This window comes from Asterias amurensis, chromosome 10 (assembly GCF_032118995.1).
Source record: "Asterias amurensis chromosome 10, ASM3211899v1".
NCBI lineage: Eukaryota > Metazoa > Echinodermata > Asteroidea > Forcipulatida > Asteriidae > Asterias > Asterias amurensis.
In genome coordinates this window covers 4,415,449-4,435,698 of record NC_092657.1, presented here as the reverse complement: position 1 = coordinate 4,435,698, position 20,250 = coordinate 4,415,449, and the positions used below count along the sequence as shown (strand labels likewise).

The 20,250-nt window shown below is 37.4% G+C and overlaps 1 protein-coding gene and 2 pseudogenes across 1 annotated transcript in view; 2 read left to right on the top strand and 1 right to left on the bottom strand.

The window, feature by feature from the left end:
- LOC139942508 (lipoxygenase homology domain-containing protein 1-like) overlaps positions 1 to 20,250 on the bottom strand; it is a 100,389-nt gene that overhangs the window by 16,340 nt on the left and 63,799 nt on the right. The window contains exons 41-46 of the mRNA XM_071939322.1: positions 19,505 to 19,637; positions 19,152 to 19,379; positions 17,923 to 18,096; positions 17,304 to 17,442; positions 15,975 to 16,142; positions 13,125 to 13,231 (exon numbers count right to left, since the gene is read on the bottom strand). Coding sequence (XP_071795423.1) covers positions 13,125 to 13,231; positions 15,975 to 16,142; positions 17,304 to 17,442; positions 17,923 to 18,096; positions 19,152 to 19,379; positions 19,505 to 19,637 — 949 coding nt within the window. The remainder of the gene's footprint in view (positions 1 to 13,124; positions 13,232 to 15,974; positions 16,143 to 17,303; positions 17,443 to 17,922; positions 18,097 to 19,151; positions 19,380 to 19,504; positions 19,638 to 20,250) is intronic.
- On the top strand, positions 4,420 to 5,295 carry LOC139943360 (microfibril-associated glycoprotein 4 pseudogene; annotated as a pseudogene).
- Positions 7,514 to 8,488, top strand: LOC139942510 (microfibril-associated glycoprotein 4 pseudogene; annotated as a pseudogene).

The window sequence follows — 20,250 nt, the reverse complement described above, 5'->3', positions numbered from 1 at the left end:
TCATTAGCTTTGACAAGTCAACTGTGAAGGGAGAATTAATAACGATCTATAACAACTAGATATATTAACAAATGCGTAGACCTACTAATGACTATCGAGTTTTCTTTTGATGTTCCTTTTTTTCTACAAACACAAGCTAGCGAGGTTTCCTCATACCGCATACAGTGTATCGCTATAATGCGGCTGGGCGGTACAGCGGCTAAATGGTTAGATACTTTGGATACAGTACTTGCTCACTTTTAGAGCCTCTTTGTTCTGAATGGGATGAAAATGTTTAGTTCGGTAGCGGGCAGGGGACCAAGAAGACTGTTATAAGGCCATGTAAAGACAAGGACAGTAAAGATTGCTCACCGCACTACTTCTCTTCTTGCAATGTGAATCATACCTGTACAACTAGGTAAAGTAGTTATGACAAAACAAGAACTCAGTGGCTTAAAGAGCATGGAAACAGTGCCATATTCTTTTAACAAGCATGCTTGTTTTTGTTTTTTATCAATTCAAACTAAGGGATAACTTCAAAATGCATTTTTAATTGTTTTTGGAAAAATTACCATTTTTGAGGCAGAAGTGTCACAACAGGATACAATAAACCAAAGTGTTTCTCCCCAGTAGACATGCAAACCATAATGATAGCCCAATCAAAACAAAAAGGGAAATATTCCGAGAACCAACAAAACATTAAAGACAGTACAAACTTTCTTGATGTGCAAGGGGAATTAAAAAATGTGACTTTCAAAAAAAAAGGCGCTGTTCGCAAAACTGTTATTTTATTTTATGCAATGTCAAGAAATATGATTGGGCCAGGGCCGGGGTGGGGCAAATTATAAGATTTAGGTCATCAACAAGTCCTGATCAATGTTTGGTAATGCACTAAACCTACAAAGTGCTTATAAAAAGCTGTCAGATTGATGGAATTATAGCTAACTTTTTCATGTTATAAATTCAAAATGAAGCAAATATTTCAAAATGCATTTCTCTATGTTTTCGGGGAAAAGGGTCTATTTTTGAGACAGTTCTGTTACATCAGGATACAATTGCCCGAGTCTTTCTTACCAGAAATAAAAAGACAAATTATGGCCCTGATCAAAACCGAAAGGAAAATATTCTGAGACCCCTGAAAAAATGGAATTTTGAGGGCAAAAAATATGGTAAAAATGTTGAATTTGCAAGCTCTAAAAACATACTGTAATGCACGTTCTTAAAATAGCACAAGGGTGAAATTTATAGCAATATTTTTTGTCTCAAGTAAAGCCAAGGATGATACTTTGTAGTGATGTAAAAGGTTTTATGAAATATTTTTGTTTTTTGGTGGGGTGGAGTTGTAAATATTAACTTAAAAAAACAGTTTTTCATTCCCCAATATCGGCCCAAAGTGGCCTAAACACAAATGAACTGTTACCATGGCAACGTGTTATATTATGATTTGAAATGTTAATGTTGTTTATTTGCACCCCAAGTCCCTACCATCCACAAAGTATAAAAAAAAAATATTCCTTTTCTTTTACCATGGACACGTATGTCGATATTATGTGGAAAGACCCTTAAAAAGGCATTTTTCATGTTTTGGGGAAAAAAGTCTAGTTTTGAGGCAGTACTGGCCCAACAGGATACAATTGCCCAAGTTTTTGACACCAGATATGGAAAGACCAATGTTGGCCCTAATCACAGACGAAAGGAAAATTTTCTGAGACCCCTGGCAAGTTGACATTTTGGGGTCCAAAAATAGGGTAAAAATGTCGATTTTGCAAGTTCTAAAAACATACTGTAATGCATGGTGCAAAAATAGCACAAGGGTGATATTTAAAGCAATAATTTTTTTTCTCAAGGAAGGCCAAGGATGATACTTTGTAGTGATATAAAAGGTTTTTTGAATTAATATTGCATTTTGGTGGGGTGGAGTTGTAAATATGAGCTAAAAACCAGTTTTTCAGACCCCAAAATCGACCTAAAATGGCAAAAAAAATAAAATGAGCCGTAACCATGGCAACGGGCTATATATAGAATTGAAAATGCAATTTTGTTTACTTGCACCCCAAGGCCCTTCCACCCACAAAGTATAAAAAAAATTCATTTTTTGACCGTGAGCAACTATGTCAACTATTTACCTGAACTGACTCTTATAACTTAGATGAAAAAGCAAAAAAAAAAGGAAATTGATGTATACAAAAATATAGTTTAAAATGTTATTCTTTAAATTACGGTGAAGTTAATAGGCATAGGCTGAACGTGTCTCTTAAAAAAGGTATGAGAAATTAAAGATTGCTTGTTCTGTTTAAAATCGCCAGAGCAACGAGAGTTTTACACGAGAAGTGATGGATAAGTTTTTAATCTTTTCATTTGAAAAATGTGTAGTTATTTTTAACTTAGATGAAAGCAACAAAAAGAAAGAAATTTATGTATATAAAAATATAGTTTAAAATTTCATTTTAAATTCACTGTGAAATATAGGCTGAATTAGCTCCTAAAAAGGAATTAGAAATCGCCAGAGCAACGAGAGTTTTAAGCAAGAAGTTATGGATTATTTGTTTTTAATCTTTTCATTTGAAAAATGTGTAGTTATTTATAACTTAGATGAAAGCAAAAAAAAGAAAGAAATTTATGTATAAAAAAATATAGTTTAAAATTTCATTTTAAATTCACTGTGAAGTAATAGGCATAGGCTGAACGTGTCTCTTAAAAGGAATGAGAAATTAAAGATTGCTTGTTCTGTTTTAATCGCCAGAGCAAAGACAGTTTTACGCTTAGAAGTTATGCATTTGTTTTTAATCTTTTCAATCGAACTATTTTATTTATTTGTAACTTTGTAGATAATGTCAAGAAAAAGAAAACAAATTATGTTAACAAAATTATGTCAAGAAAACAAACTTGAATTTCTGGAAAAAAAGAAAAAGAAAAAAAAACAGTATTCAATTAATACTCAATGACATTTTTTTTCTTCTTAATTGTGTGAAAAAAATTGAGAGAAAATTCTATGAAAAGCTGAGGTCTTGAATTCAAGCATCTTAAAGCACACAACTTGTGCGACATAGGTTTTTTCTTCTATTATTACCTCGCAACTTCGAAGACCAATTGAGTTCTAATTTTCATAGGTTTATTTTATGCATTATTTTGAGATACACCGAGTGAGAGGACTGGTCTTTGACAATTACCAATAGTGTCCAGCCGACGATTTCACAAAACTCTTCCTAACTTAGGGTTCATCTTATGACTCAGGACTGGTTCAGTTCCATATCCAAATAGGTAGGATGCATTGAACCCATCCTAAGTAAGAACGGGTTTTACTCGACCTAACTCGAGTTAGGATTAATCCTAGCGCTTTGGAAATCGGCTGCTGTGTCTTTAAGTTAGTGCACTATTTCCATAAACAATGGATTCAACTGGTAACTCTGCTGCCACCTAGTGTCATAAGGTTCACTAACATTTTGAAGAGCCGCATACTGTATGTACACACAAAACATTTGCTTTCACTAAATTGTAAAAGGAAAGAGTTTGAAAGTGAAATTAATAAAGAAAGTGTCTGGAAAAACAAAGAAGGCTCTTTTCTTGTTATTAATGTCTAGTTTGTACTTGAAGTAATCTAGTTTTCGAGAAAGAAGTAATTTTCCACCAATTTGATTTTGAGACCACAGATTTAGAATTTGAGGTCTCGAAATCAAGCATCTGAAAGCACACAACTTCGGGTGACAGGGGTGTTTGTTCTTTCATTATTATCTTACAACTTTGACGACCAACTGAGCTCAAAATTTTCACAGGTTTGTAATTTTATGCATGCTGAGATAAACCAAGTGCGAAGACTGGTCTTTGACAATTACCAATAGTGTCCAGTGTCTTTAAACCATTTCAGCTCCCTGGGGAGTATACAGCCTGTGCAGCATTAATATGCGCTACTCGGCTAAATCAATCACAAGAACCATCTCTGCTTTCACAGGTACCTATTTACCCCTGGGTGGAGAGAAGCAATTAACGTTAGGTGTCTTGTTCAAGGACATCTATGTAGTCAACAACAATTTAAGGCAAGTCTTCGTAAACGTCTAAGAACTTTAGGCGCTGAAGTTAAGACAGTAATCAAGTTAGCGTGGTAGGAGCTTGTCCTTCTCTGCAACTACTTAATTAAATACCTTAATTGTGCAAGTTGGTTGTCACTCATCAGTTAATTACATTACATTCAAGGGGAAACGTGTTGTACAGAAAGTCAAGTTTATCTTTGACAGAGAGCGCTCATCATGAATATTCATGACGTTGCAACTCCCAAAGTAATTAAAAGACCTTAATTGTACAATTTATTGGAATTAATTACATTACACATTGGGCAAACGTGTTGCACAGAAGGTCAAGTTTAGTTTGGTCTAGATATAGACTTGCAAGAGAATGCTCATGAATATTCATGACATTGTCTAATTTGAATCATGTCTAATTTGAATACTGAATCATGTGTTTAAGGAGAAGACTGTATCTTCTCCTGTAATCTGTGGGTGAAACTGCTCTATGGATCCACAGTGTGCATCATTCAACTATCACATCATAAGAGATAGTTGTGAGTTGAATAATGCCAGCAGAGCTCACAGCCCTGATGACTTTGTTGTGATTCAAGGGACTGCCTACTATGATGACAACTTGGACACTTTTTCATTTTCACTGCCCAGCACTACAAGATACAGCAGTTGTATGGAGTTGTATCAAGCTGGTTACCGCATCAATGGTGTGTACACAATCTTTCCACCAAGTCTGACTGATGGGTTACAGGTTTACTGTGATATGGAGACAGATGGAGGAGGCTGGATCGTGTTTCAGAGGAGACAAGATGGCTCAGTTGACTTTTACCGTAACTGGGCTGAATATCAATCTGGGTTTGGTGATCTACAGAATGAGTTCTGGTTGGGGAATTATATCCTGCGTGACCTTACTGGATCAGGACAATGGCAACTCAGAGTAGATATGGAAGATTGGAGGTCCAACACATCTTGGGCTTCTTATGGTGAGTTCAGTGTTACAGGTAACAAGTACACTCTCCATGTTGGTTCGTATGATGCTCAGAGTACAGCAGGTGATTCAATGACATATCATAATGGATACCCATTCACAACAAAGGACCAGGATGATGATTCACACTCAAGTAATTGTGCACAGGTTTATCGTGGCGGCTGGTGGTTTAACGCATGCTTATGGGCTCATCTTAATGGTAAATACTACCCACATGCAGATGTTAGTCTAGGACAGGGAATACAATGGCATCTATGGAAAAACCAATACTACTCCCTTAAGAAATGCAGCATGAAAATACGCCAAGTAACTTAACCTCACAGTCGAGTTGTAACACATTATAAAGCAAAAATTCACAAATACGTGTACTAAGTTTGGGCGGTTCTTCCGGTTACATGATTCTACCTGCTTCTAATTTGAGAACTGCGGGTCCACTCTTCTGTAGAACCGAAAACCCGAATTCCTTGGTTCCGATTTCAAAAGATCCAGTACATATTTAACCCAACTCTACGATGGAAACGACTCTATAAGAGAGTCTTGATGCTGTAAGCATTGATCGCAGAGACATTGCAAAGGCTTTAAAGGCAACATCAGGAGTATCATATATCATTTGTGGCCGGCTGTATGTACATCATTGCGTGAAATTGGCTGCAGAACTGTGGGGTATCGTTTCACCTAAAACCCACCCACTTTAACTGGATGCCACCCAACTAAGACAAAAGCACCCACAAAAATGGGTGAGAAAATGGTTTTAGCTTTCCACATCACAGACCTCATCAGAACGAATAGGTTGGATGGACTGATGGGATCGATGAACAGGAATCATCATGAAATTATTGGCCAACTATGAAACATTCAGATTGCAGAAAACGCAAACTGCAGTGGTTTGGTCACCTCAAACGATTGGGAACAAATCAGATCACTATAAGCACCCCTACAACTGGTCACGAACCCATGGGAAACTTAGCCAAGGTTGCCCTAGGACAACATGAAGGTTTTTTCATACCTCGGTGACAAACTGTGAAACTTAATTGGTCGAGAACCAATCACGCGACGTGCAACAAAACGCATGTAGCATGTCTGAACAGCGCAGCGGTAACATGAGTTTTGAACATTACCTTGATCGTTCCCACCATTGGTCGATTTCCAGCGTTTAGTACAATACATCTTCAACCATTTGAAGGCTGCACTTTATAAGGAAGAAAAAAGACGAAGAACAGCCACGGTCTAACTTCATATTGATAAAGACTTGCCAGAGAATACTCATGACATTGCCTAATATGATGATGTAATCAACGATAGCTTGGTAGGAGCATGCCTTCTCTGCAACTCCTTATCAATTAAAAACCTTAATTGTGCAATTTGGTTGTCAATCAACAACTAATTATATTACTTCAAGGAGGAAAAGTGTTGCACAAAAGTTCAAGTCTAATTTGGTCTAGATAAAGACTTGAGAATGCTCATGAATATTCATGACATTGCCTTCTATGATGATGTCATCAAGGTTTAAAAAAGTATGGTACATGTAAGAGCACGCCCTTCTCTGCAACTCCTTATCAATTAAAAACCTTAATTGTACAATTTGGTTGTCACTCAACAAGTAATTATATTACATAAAGGGGGAAACGTGTTGTACAGAAAGTCAAGTTTAGTTTGGTCTAGATAGACTTGCCGGAGAATGCTCATGAATATTCATGACATTGCCTAATATGATGGTGTAATCAAGGTTAGCTTGGAAGGAGCACGCCCTCTGCTAGGCCTCAACTAATTAAGACGTTATTAGTGCTATTTGGTTGTCACTCAACAATTAATTACATTACATTCAGGATAAACGTGTTGCACAGGAGGTCAAGTCCATTTTGGTCAAGAAATAGACTTGCCAGCGAACGCTAAAAAAAATATTCATGACATTGCCTGAAAGGACCAATCAAATGTTACAAAGTATTGTTGTTTACTAGTTACCATGGGTTACCCTTCAGTTACCATTAGTAACAGCACTGACGCACTACACTTCACTGTACCTTCAAAATAACCAAACTCCACTGATCCTCATCACTTCAGTAAAGAAACAACCGATAAAAGGACGTCAAAATACTGTAGGCAGAGAGTATAGGGTTGACTGAAATCCAAAATAACCAAACTTCACTGATCCTCATCATTTCAGTATTAAGAAACAACGGATGAAAGGACGTCAAGATACTACAGGCAGAGAGTCTTAAGGTTGACTGAAATCCAAAACAACCAAACTCCATTGATCCTCATCATTTCAGTAAAAGAAACAACGGATGAAAGGACGTCAAGATACTGCCGGCAGAGAGTATAGGGTTGACTGAAATCCAAAATAACCAAACTCCACTGATCCTCATCATTTCAGTAAAAGAAACAACGGATGAAAGGACATCAAGATACTGCAGGCACAGAGTATAAAGCTGACTGAAATCTAACTTTTGTAGTTTTCGTTCTTGAAGTACAGTTCACTTCAGGATTTGTTACGATTTAAATGCATTTAACAGTCTTAAACTACAGCTTCATCATGATAATTATCGTCGCATCCCTATTTCTGACTTTCATGGTACAATCCTGTCAGAGTGAGACTCTGCAAAAAGTTACTAAGGATTTCTACTTGGCTGAAAAACGAGCCTTACTGAATCATGTGTTTCAGTGGAAGACTGTATCTTCTCCTGTGATATGTGGGCGAGACTGCTCTATGGATCCACAGTGTGCATCATTCAACTATCACATCACAAGAGGTAGTTGTGAGTTGAATAATGCCAGCAGAGCTCACAGCCCTGATGACTTTGTTGAGTTTCAAGGGAGTGCCTACTATGACAACTTGGACACTATGTCATTTTCACTGCCCGGCACTAGTAGTTGTCTGGAGTTGTATCAAGCTGGTTACCGCAGCAATGGTTTATACGCCATCTTTCCACCAAGTTGGTCTGATGGGTTACAGGTTTACTGTGATATGGAGACAGATGGAGGAGGCTGGATCGTGTTCCAGAGGAGACAAGATGGCTCTGTTGACTTTTACCGTAACTGGACTGAATACCAATCCGGGTTTGGTGATCTGCAGAATGAGTTCTGGTTGGGGAATGACATCCTGCGTGACCTTACTGGGTCAGGTCAATGGCAACTCAGAGTAGGTATTGAAGATTGGGAGTCCAACACATCTTGGGCTTCTTATGGTGAGTTTGCTGTTACAGGTGACAACTACACTCTCCAGGTTGGTTCATATGATGCTCAGAGTCCAGCAGGTGATTCAATGGCAGTTCATAATGGCAAATCATTCTCAACGATGGATCACGATAATGATGCAAGGTCTGATTACAATTGTGCCGAGCGATATGAAGGTGCCTGGTGGTATAAGGCTTGCCTTAGAGCTCATCTGAACGGTAAATACTATCCACAGGGAGAGGAGACACATTCACAGGGAATACAATGGCGCAGCTGGAAAGGATATTTCTACTCCCTGAAGAAATGCAGCATGAAAATACGGCAAGTTTTGTAACTATCAACCCATTGACCAGGGACAGGGAATAAAATGGAATGGCTGGATTGGGGATTATTAGTCCCTCAAGAAATGCAGCATGAAAATATGGCAAGTAACTTAAACTCAAACTCTTACCAAAGGTTTTGGGGACATGAATTGATTGACTTGTTGAACTGGAAAGGTTATTTTCTTGGCTGTAAGAAATGCCCCGAGACTCTCCATATGAACAGAGATTAAGTACACATCAACGGTAGGATTTTTAATCACGTTTAACATCATCAATGTTTGTAAAAGGAAGAAAAAAAGGTTATCGAATAGTACAACAAAAACAAACTCCTATAAATTCAACATGAAAAGATAAACTAACAAAAAAAGATTTGTAATCACAAGGCTAAAAAAGTATCACAGGTAAGGAATGAGAAATTATAGAATGCTTGCTCTGTTTAAATCTACAGAACAAAGAGAGTTTTACGCAAGCTGTCATGAGGTTTTTAATCTTTTCATTTTAACTTTTTATTTATTTGTAACTCTGATGATGTCAAGAAAACAAACTTATCTATCTGTATAAATGAAATAATTATTCAGTATTAAGTTACTATTCAAGGACTTTTTTTCTTCATTGTTGTGTTAAATCACACGAAAACCAACATGATTCGCGCGCATACCGCCGGGCAAAACCTTTTTCTTTTGGCAGTCAGCTAGAAAGTATATGCAATCTTACCATGACTACATGTCTTTTTGCCCAGCGAAACATGATGTATACAGTGTTTTGTCAACAGAGGGCTGTTTGAATGTAAACATAGGTCACATCGTCTATAGATTGGACAAAATTGAGCTGCAAAATTAGCTTCCATTTAGCTCTTCAAACACCTCACAATTTGTCACATGGTTGAACATCAGAGAACATGCACAAAGCCGCTCTCTGACGTACTTCCAGAGTTCATCACAGAGTCTCTCAACCTCAACAAACCAGGGGCCAATTTCATAGAGCTGCTTAAGCAAATAATTTGCTTAAGCACGAAAATAGCTCGCTTGTTTTACACATGTTACTGGCCAAAATTGCACGGCATATACATTGCTTGTGACTGGTATTTAGCTGTTGTTAACTTAGAATAATAATAGAGCGGTAATCTGATTTTAATAAGCAAGTATTTTTTTGCTTAAGCACAATTTGTTGCTTAAGCAGCTCTATGAAATTGGGCCCAGCTGGCCGGAGTGGCCTCCGCTCCATCCAGAATCTAACAATCCCTCGCGCTTACAAAAGGGCAGGGTCCGGTCCTTCTCAGTTGCTGGTCCCCGATGTTGGATCTCCCCCTACCAATCACATTCGCAACATCAACTCATTGCAGACTTTCAAGTGTAAATTAAATCCGAATTTGTTCTCTTCTCGCCCATAAACTGGCTTTTTCGTAGCTTTATCTATACCAGCGCATTGTATCTCTGTAAAACGGCTTTATAAGTCTTAATTATTATTATTATATTATATATTATTATATTATGATGTAAGATTACGCAGCACCTAGTAAGCAGTGAAGTTTACTTTTTCCAAATAGCATCACGGGGTCTTGTGAAAGGAAAATGGTTAAATTCTTTAGAATGCAGATCATTTTAAGCGATGGCAGTTGGTTTTGCACTGCTTTACTTAGTCAATTTTTAAAGTTAACTTTAAAAAAAAAGAGAAAAAAAGAAGAAGACAAAAAAATGTGTTTAAACTTGAATATAATTACTGATTTCAAAGTAGTTTTAACTCATTTAGAAATGATTTTAGAAATCATTTTAACCCATTTTAGAAATGATTGTAAAAATTAAGATGTACATTGCAACTTTTTGCCATTTTAAGGCTAATTTGGGTTTCATTTTCGGTTTAATTTTCATGAATTTGAAGTTATACTTTTTAAATCTATACTAGTGGTTAGTTTGTGACATATGAAGCGCGTGCGCGCTGAAATAAAAGTGCAAACGACTCTAGTCGTTGTCTAAAGACCGTGTGTGAAATAGTAACTGGTCCTCTCTGCCTGCAGCACAATGTGACATGCCTAATTCCTATTGGTAACCAACGATGCGACCAACCTCGATCCAGCTTCAACTAGCCTCGACTAGACTGGTCCAACTATCGTTGACTATTGCGCGTTCGATTAGAGTTAGTCGAACTATGGTTAACTATAGTCATTGATCAAACTTGCTCATTATTTCCATGAAAGTTGGATTTACAGGGCTAATCTGCTGCCACCTTGTGTCACAAAGTCTCCAACTGTCTAGTAGTTTGAAGAATTTCATGTGTATTGACCCCTTGCACGAGCGTCACACGCGGCGACTGATGCCACGCTCACCATGTTGGTGGTCAATAGGTTTACGTGTAAACGCCGCGTCACCATAAGATGCGCACTTCACTGAATAACACACGTTGACATTGACCACCAAAATGGCGCATCCAAGATTATTCTGATGATGACGTCAGGTGAAATGGGTCAATACAATTTTTTTGCTTATACGAAATTGTAAAGGAAGGAGTATTTGAAGGTAAATATTAATAAAGAAAGAGTTTCAAAAGCAAAGATTTCTATATTATTAATTTTTTGTACTGTTCTTTGTTCCTACCCAGTCAGTTTTCCCCGAGGTTTATATTGATATCTGAAACAAAAAGTTGCATCCCCTTTAGGTGATCCCACCCCTGCCTGCCACTTCCCAGGTTGTGTCGTAATTTGGGTGTGGTCCCTGGCTACACAGCAGTTAACGGTTTTATGGCTTTTGACTGGATCTCCGAACAAAGATATTGACAAAATGGCTTAAAATCTTTGAGAACTTTCCACTCTATGACCCTACTAGCTATTAAAGGCTGTGGACACCATTGGTAATTGCCACAGACTAGTCTTCACAGTTGGTGTATTTCAACATATGCATAAAATAACAAACCTGTGAAAATTTGAGCTCAATCAGTCGTTGAAGTTGCGAGATAACTATGAAAGAAAAAACACCCTTGTCACACAAAGTTGTGTGCTTTTAGATGCTTGATTTCAAGAACTCAAATTCTAAACCTGAGGTCTCGAAATCAAATTCGTGGACAATTACTTCTTTCTTGAAAACTACGTCACTTCAGAGGGAGCCGTTTCTCACAATGTTTTATACTATCAACCTCTCCCCATTACTCTTTACCAAGTGAGGTGTTATGATAATAAATATTTTGAGTAATTACCAATAGTGTCCACTGCCTTTAAGCTGGTTATTCATCAATGGTTTATGTACCATCTTTCCTACAAGTCTTACTAATGGGTTACAGGTTTACTGTGATATGGAGACAGATGGAGGAGGCTGGACCAAGTTCCAGAGGAGACAAGACAGCTCTAAATTTTGGAGAACTTTCCACTCTATGACCCTACTAGCTATTAAGCTGGTTACCGCATCAATGGTTTATACACCATCTTTCCTACAAGTCTGACTGACGGGTTACAGGTTTATTGTGATATGGAGACAGATGGAGGAGGCTGGATCGTGTTCCAGAGGAGACAAGATGGCTCTAAATTTTGGAGAACTTTCCATTCTATGACCCTACTAGCTATTAAGCTGGTTACCGCATCAATGGTTTATACACCATCTTTCCTACACGGACTAATGGGTTACAGGTTTACTGTGATATGGAGACAGATGGAGGAGGCTGGATCGTGTTCCAGAGGAGACAAGATGGCTCTAAATTTTGGAGAACTTTCCACTCTATGACCCTACTACATGTAGCTATTAAGCTGGTTATTCATCAATGGTTTATACACAATCTTCCCATCAAGTCTGACTGATGGGTTACAGGTTTACTGTGATATGGAGACAGATGGAGGAGGCTGGATCAATTCTCAGGAGACAAAATGGCTCTAATTTTTGTACAGTTGGGGTGACTGATCTATTTCTGTCGCGGCCACTAGGATATGGAACAATCTTCCTTACATACAGCATCAGACAATCACCTACAATACAGACTCTTAACACCTCACTCAAATCTCACCTGGGCCCAATTTCATAGAGCTGCTAAGCACAAAAATTAGCTTAGCATGAAATTTCTTCCTTGATGAAAACATGGTTACCAACCAAACTTCCCTGTAATTTTCAGGATAAGCAAACAACCGCTGAATACCAGTATCAAGCAATTGCAACAAATGGAAATTTGGTTGGTAAACCTCTTTTTATCAAGGAAGAAATTTCATGCTTAGCAAAATTTTGTGCTTAGCATCTCTATGAAATTGGGCCCTGTTTACAAGAGGTCACTGTATGGCGCCATAAGCAATGAACGTTTCAATACAGCGTCATATATAAATGTTACGATTGATTGAACAGATAAATATTTGGTTTGCGGTAACGCCATGTGTGTATCTACTTGCATTAGAGTTTGTTCTTTAGAGAACTGTCTTGCAATATATTCTACTCCACAATATTGTGGAGTTAGATTTACAGATTGTTCGGGAAGACTTCTCAATTCTGAAAAGAGCTGTCCTGCTTTTTAAATACTACCCAGGCAGAAGGTATAGAAATTTGGCGGGGACTACTACTTTAGCTTATAGGATCGTATTTTAACTGCACTACCAGGGAGTGAGTTTTGAAATTGGTACCCAATGTCTCAATGATTGAATGGAATTTTTAAAATTTAAAAATGAAACGAATTTAGACTTACTTCTTGCCGTGACCATCTTGCCCTCGTCAACCTTCTTGCAGTTGAGTCTCATCGCGCTGTCCTTGCCGAAGCCCAGAGGGACCCACCCCTTGCAGGGGAAGGTGAACCTGGAGAGAAGAAGCGAACAACAGATTTCAGTACAAGAATGAGGTGAGGTTTCCGGTAACACCATAATTTGAGTAGCGGTGGTTCTAAAAAGAACCAGTGGTTTAAGGCACATGGACACTATTGGTAATTACTCAATATGATTATTAGCATTAAACCTGACTTGTTAACGAGTAATGGGGAGAGGTTGATAGTACAAAACATTGTGAGAAACGGCTCCCTATGAATTGACGTAGTTTTCGAGAAAGAAGTAATTTTCAATGAATTTGATTTTGAGATCTGAAAGCACAAAACTTTGTGTGACGAAGGTGTTTTTTCTTTCATTATTCTCTCGCAACTTGGACGACCAATTGAGCTCAAATTTTCACAGGTTCGTTATTTTATGCGTATGTTGAGATACACCAAGTGAGAAGATTGGTCTTTGACAATTACCAATAGTGTCAAGTGTCTACTCAACTAAACTCATATTGATTGGAAAAATTGAGTTGTCGACCACTGATTCTTTTCAGAACTGACACTACTCACTCAAAAAATATTACAAATTAAACATGGTGCTACCGCAAACCCCACCAAGTCATACTCCCAGTATTTTAAATCCTACATGTAAGTACAAGAATTGTTCATCAATTTATTGTCAACGAACCTTAAAAATATTTTTTTTAAAATAAAATACTGATTTAATTACCAAGTGATAGGCCTAAAGGAATAAACTGCTCCAAAAGATGAAAGCAATAATTGGACAGGAACAAAAAAATAAATAAATAAATAAATAATAACAATAACAATAACAATAACAATAACAATAACAATAACAATAACAATAACAATAACAATAACAATAACAATAACAATAACAATAACAATAACAATAAAACAATAACAATAACAATAACAATAACAATAACAATAACAATAACAATAACAATAACAATAACAATAACAATAACAATAACAATAACAATAACAATAACAATAACAATAACAATAACAATAACAATAACAATAACAATAACAATAACAATAACAATAACAATAACAATAACAATAACAATAACAATAACAATAACAATAACAATAACAATAACAATAACAATAACAATAACAATAACAATAACAATAACAATAACAATAACAACAATAATAATAATAATAATAATAATAATAATAATAATAATAATAATAGGGGAAAAAAAGAAAAGCAATAAAAAGTAGAGTTTAAAAAATTGTACTTTAGTACAAGAATTGTTCTTTAATATACTGTAGGTCAACAAATCTTAGAAATAATTTTTAAAAATTAAATACTGATTTAGTTACAGTTGATAGGCCTAAAAGGTTAAACTACTCTAAAAAATAATAGTAATAATTGGACAGGAAAAACAAAATAACCATAATAGGGGAAAGCAATAAGAAAAGCAATCAAAAGTAGAGTTTCAAATTTCCTAAACAACAACCAAAATGGCGGTATAATAATAATAATCATGTTAATAATAGGCATAAATAACACACCATCTACATGTACCTTGTGTACAAGGTTCATGACACAAAATTCAACAAGCAACAATACAGAAATATATAATACAAAGAAAGAATTCATAAAGTGAACAAATCAATACACGTAATGACATTATCATATGAATTTAAGCAAGTTCTTGACAAGATACTTAAGAACTGCAGTTTTTTCATACACAATCAACCTCTACCCTCGCAGGTACCCATTTATACCCCTGGGTGAAGAGAAGCAATTATAGTAAAGTATCTTGCTCACGGACACAAGTGTCACGACCGTGATTCGAACCCACACTCTGATGACTTAGCCACCAGAACTTGAATTTGATGCTCTAAACCACTCGGCCATGACACCAAACACACAAACAATATAAAGTAAGAAGTACTAAGTACAAAATATGGAATAAGGTTAGGTATACAAACAAAGAAAAACGACAATAACAAATTATTTGTAAATGAACGGGCCACAGAATAAAACACAGTATCACATAGTACATGTACATGTACATATAGGAAATATGTGACAGTAGCTGAACATTTTCAGCTACAAGCAATATAAAAACAAGAATGTCTGGAAAAGAACAATCCATATAATAAAACACAGTATTTCAAGTAGGCCCTATAATAGCAAATGTAAAATATATCACAGTAGCTGAAAGATTTTAGCTACAAATAATATATAAGCAAGAAGTACTTCATACAAAATATGGAATGAATTTGGGAACACAAGCAAAGAAAAACGACAACAGCAAAACATTTGAAAATGAACAAGCCACAGAATAAAACACACTATTCACAGTAGGCCCTATAATAGCAAATGCAGAATATACGATAAAAGCTAAAAACTTTCATCCAAAGAACAAGCTGGGACATTACAGAGAGAGAGAAATACCGAAATAAGAAAGTTACCGAAATAAGAAAGTTACCGAAATAAGAAAGTTGTGTCTGACCCAATAACAATTCAATGAATAAAAGCATCTTAAATAGTACAAAACATAACTGGACGGAATCTTGATGCACTTGGTACAACAAAAAAAAAATGACCAAAGAATGAGAGAATGCAATTTGAGATAGATGGGTGTTGAGGTTGGATTTGAAAAAAATGAAATTCAAGCTACGATGTAAAAAAGTCTTGGGTTCTTTAGTCCTAAGTGTGGTGGTCAGGAAGATTTAAAAAGAGGAGCGAAAGGCAAAAGGCCCGAGTAAGACTTAGGGCGCTCTTGCAGTTATTACACTTACTTTGATCCTGTTGACGTATCCATGACAATGACCTCATGGCAGTGCCAGTCGACCTCTCGCCCCGATCCCTTGGGTTTGGGACCGTCGCTCCGCTCCCTGTGTCCCAGCAGAATACTGTCGATCTGTCCGACGTTGCGAGTTGTAAACTTGAAAGTGTCTGTATCGCCCCTGTGGACAAAATATCAGTTGTCAACAAAATTACAAAACAGGAGTGGCAAGATTAGGCACTTAAAGACAGTGGACACTATTGGTAATTATCAAAGACCAGTCTTCTCACTTGGTGTATCTCAACATATACATAAAACAACAAACCTGTGAAAATTTGAGCTCAATTGGTCGTCGAAGTTGCGAGATAATAATGAAAGAAAAAACAACCTCGTCACACGAAGTTGTGTGCTCTCAGATGCAACTTGATTTCGAGACCTCATCTAATACCGAGGTCAAATTCGTGGAAAATTACTTCTTTCTCGAAAAACTATGTTACTTCAGAGGGAGCCGTTTCTCAGTGTTTTATACCATCAACCTCTCCCCATTACTCGTTACCAGGTAAGGTTTGGTGCTAATAAATATTTTGAGTAATTATCAATAGTGTCCACTGCCTTTAAAGGCATTAAACACATTTGGTAATTGTCAAAGACCAGTCTTCTCACTTGGTGCATCTAAGCATAAAAAACAAGTGGATCTTTGGACTTCTAGCACAACCAGTCGCTCCTAGCTGTTTCAGACGTTGAACTTTTCATGTACTTAATTTAGAATTTGGTGTGCGCAACTCTGGAACGCCTGTCTCAAACGGATGTAATTCAACCTTACACGAGATATTAAGACTACTCTAATAACTCATTGTGAAATCCACCCTAGACATTTGTGACCCGCTCTGTGAAAATGAGTCAGATGTAGGCAATTTCAAGAATTGAGTTATATGCATGGCTGGAAAGAACACATCAGCAGCAGTAATTTGGTATGTGTCTAAGCTTTGGGGTGTATCGCGTTGCTGAGTTACTCCCGTTTGAAATTAGCCACTACACCATTTTTGTGAAAAACGAAGTACAAGTAAAATGATATTTTAAACTACCATTGTGTGCAAAAGGATACGAATTAGACATAAGTATGATCACAACAATTGTTGTATTCATAGCTTTATTGCCTAAAAGTAAGAGTTCTAAAGGTTAACCATGCAACTAAAGATCTTTAAAAGAAAAAAAGAAAACGATTTTTTTTTCCTTTTCTTTTTTCACATTTTCCACATTAAACTGTCCATAACTTAATATTGCATTGGGCGACATCTGACTCATTTTCACAGAGTGGGTCACATTTGGTTATAAATCTTACTTTCTGAGGATTTTCTTCTTGACGCTGTTCTCCATGACGAACTCCTTGGAGCTGCGAAGGTCGCCCTCTAAGGAGAGCCAGGCATTCTGGGTCGTACCCGCATCTCGTTTATCGGTCGTCGTGACGGAGATCTCGTAAGCTGCAATGGAAACACAAGCACATTGGTTTAAAGACAGTGGACACTATTGGTAATTGTCAAAGACTAGTCTTCTCACTTGGTGTATCTCAACATATGCATAAAATAACAAAACTGTGAAAATTTCAGCTCAATTGGTCGTCGAAGTTGCGAGATATGAATGAAATAAAAAACATGCATGCTTGATTTCGAGACCCCAAGTTCTAAACTTGACGTCTCGAAATCAAATTTGTGGAAAATTACCCCTTTCTCGAAAACTACATGTATGGCGCTTCAGAGGGAGCCGTTCCCATCAACCTCTCCCCATTACTCGTCACCAATAAAGGTTTTGTGCTAATAATTATTTTGAGTAATTACCAATAGTGTCCACTGCCTTTAAACGGATTTGAGGGTACTAAAAAGTAAAAATAATTCTGACACCATCTTGGCTAGGTTTCCAAACAGACTTTACAGTGTAGCGAGGCTGGGTTCATTGATACTTACTAATCTTCTCTTTATCGTCTCTAGGCGTGTTGAGAGAGTCACATGTCAGCTCTCTCATTATCTGCTTGTCGTCCTCGTCTCTGGCCAGCCAGCGGTTGCAGTGGAACATAAACGTCTTGTTCGCCGTCTCGTCAATGATCTCAAGGTACTCTAGATGCCAGCCCGCTTTCAGTCCTGAAATTATGATGATATTAAAGGAATGTTACAGAATTGGTAAGAAACAAAAATCGTGAAGATTACAACCCAATTTTTAATTTCTTCAATTTCATTTTTTGTGTGAAAATGTACATCAGTGCTGTCGTATATGTATTACCCATATTATATATGTTATCCTGAGAGGGCATTATCAGGCAAGAAATATTATTAACTTTGGGATGAACCAAGGCGACACCAATCAGCAAGATACATTTTAGTTTGATGAGAAAGACTTACTAACTTTTCTGTGCAGAATTTCTAAAAACCTTAAAGGGTGGCTGCAATGCTTTTTTTATTAATTAAAACGATTAAACAGGACTTTTTAAACCTAACATATTTTTTTATTATTTTTTATTAAATGTGCAAGTATTTTAAAAAACGGATTTAAAGAGATTAGGTGAACCTGCCCCGCCCCTAAAAGGGAGCCTTCATTTGCATAAACGTGACGTCATGTCGGTAACCCGAGATGTACGTCCGTGCGCATAGTACATGTACACACGTGTGCAGTGTGGCCTGGTACCTAGGCTTGTGTAGTTAGGGACCAGACTTTTTTTTGACGATGATTTTGTTTGTATTCCCGACATGACGTCGATGGTAGGGGGGGGGGGGGCGGTTACAATCCACAAAACTTATTCGCTAAGTACACAAGTTAGATATATCGGGAATAAAGAAAACACATTTTTTGATGTTCAAAACATATTTCAGAAGTAAATGACAGCAAAATTAACTGTTTTATTTGAATTCACTGCAGCATCCCTTTCAAAAAAGCTTGGCTAGGTTCAAAACGCAAACAAAAAGCAAGCACTGAAAAAGTTGAAGCACCTTTGTTTCAAAGATGTTAAATATGCATCGGGGATAAAGAATATAAACTTTGGTTTTACCCATATACACCGATGTGTGTAAGCACTGTATACTCAGTACTTTCCTGAGCTCTGTGGAAAAGAAACACAGGCATTGTATTACTTGGGTGGGGTTTGAACCCACAACCTTTTTTTAAAGCAGATACCAACTAGACCATCGAGATTGCCCAGTACCTTTGTTGTCGTGCCAAATCCTTGCCTTGGTCAGCTGTCCGAGACTCAGGAGCGAGTAGGTGAAGATGTCCGTCTGATTCCTCTCAAACTTGTCGCGGTGCGTCTGCGATTCTTTCAGCTTGAGCTCTTCCGAGCTGCCGTTCTCGCCAAAGATGACAAGCGAGACGTTTGCGTCAGTCCCGCTTCCGCGGATGTCGCTGGTTTTCACCGTCACCTTGTAGTTGGTGTCTAATGAGAGAAAATAGACACATATATAATAATTTTGAACCTTTTTTTTGGGGGGGGGGAGCCAAGTTTACAGAGGCAAACTCAGGCTGGCTTTTAATGGGTGATTCACGTAATGACCATCTTACTTTGGATCTGCGCTTTTCCTTTGACGAAGGCCGGCAGTTCTCGGATGATCTTCTTGTCACTCTGTGTCTTGGACAGCCACTCACCACACTTGAAGACAGTCAGGTCTCCCGTCTCCATGTTCCTCATATGGACCTGTTGGATAAAGAAAAGGTCAACTGCTCAAGAACCACTGACATGATTGTCAACGAAAGGTAATGTCACACAATTTCTCGTGGTGCTTGAAGATTGTTAACGCGGTCAATTTATTTCATTTCTTGAGTCAACTGAGCTCCCTGGGGAGTACACAGCCTGGGGTGGATTTCACAAAGAGTTAGGACTAGTCTTATCTTGAGTTAGGACTAGTCTTATCTTGAGTTAGGAAGAGTTACTCGTCCTAACTTAGGACTAGCTGTACGTTTTTGATATCTCTTAGGACTAGTACTAAGTTAGGACTAGTCCTAACTCTTTGTGAAATCGACCCCAGTGCTGCCAAGTATTTAGCGCACTAAGCTAAATCCATCGCAAGAACCATGTCTGCTCTTTCAAGTACCAATGAATCTAGTGGGGAATCTAGTTTACTGTAGGATGATGAAATCATAAACGCAAGATGGAATGCGCCGTATTTTTGGCTGCGTGAGGGCGCGCTCAAGAGTATGTTTATCATTTCCGGGGGTATACGCGATTTGTCCTGCACAGTTTCAATAGGCGTTCTGTCACTTTTGTTGCGCCGTAGTTTCTAGTTGCTTTTAGAGGTGGGTTGTATCAA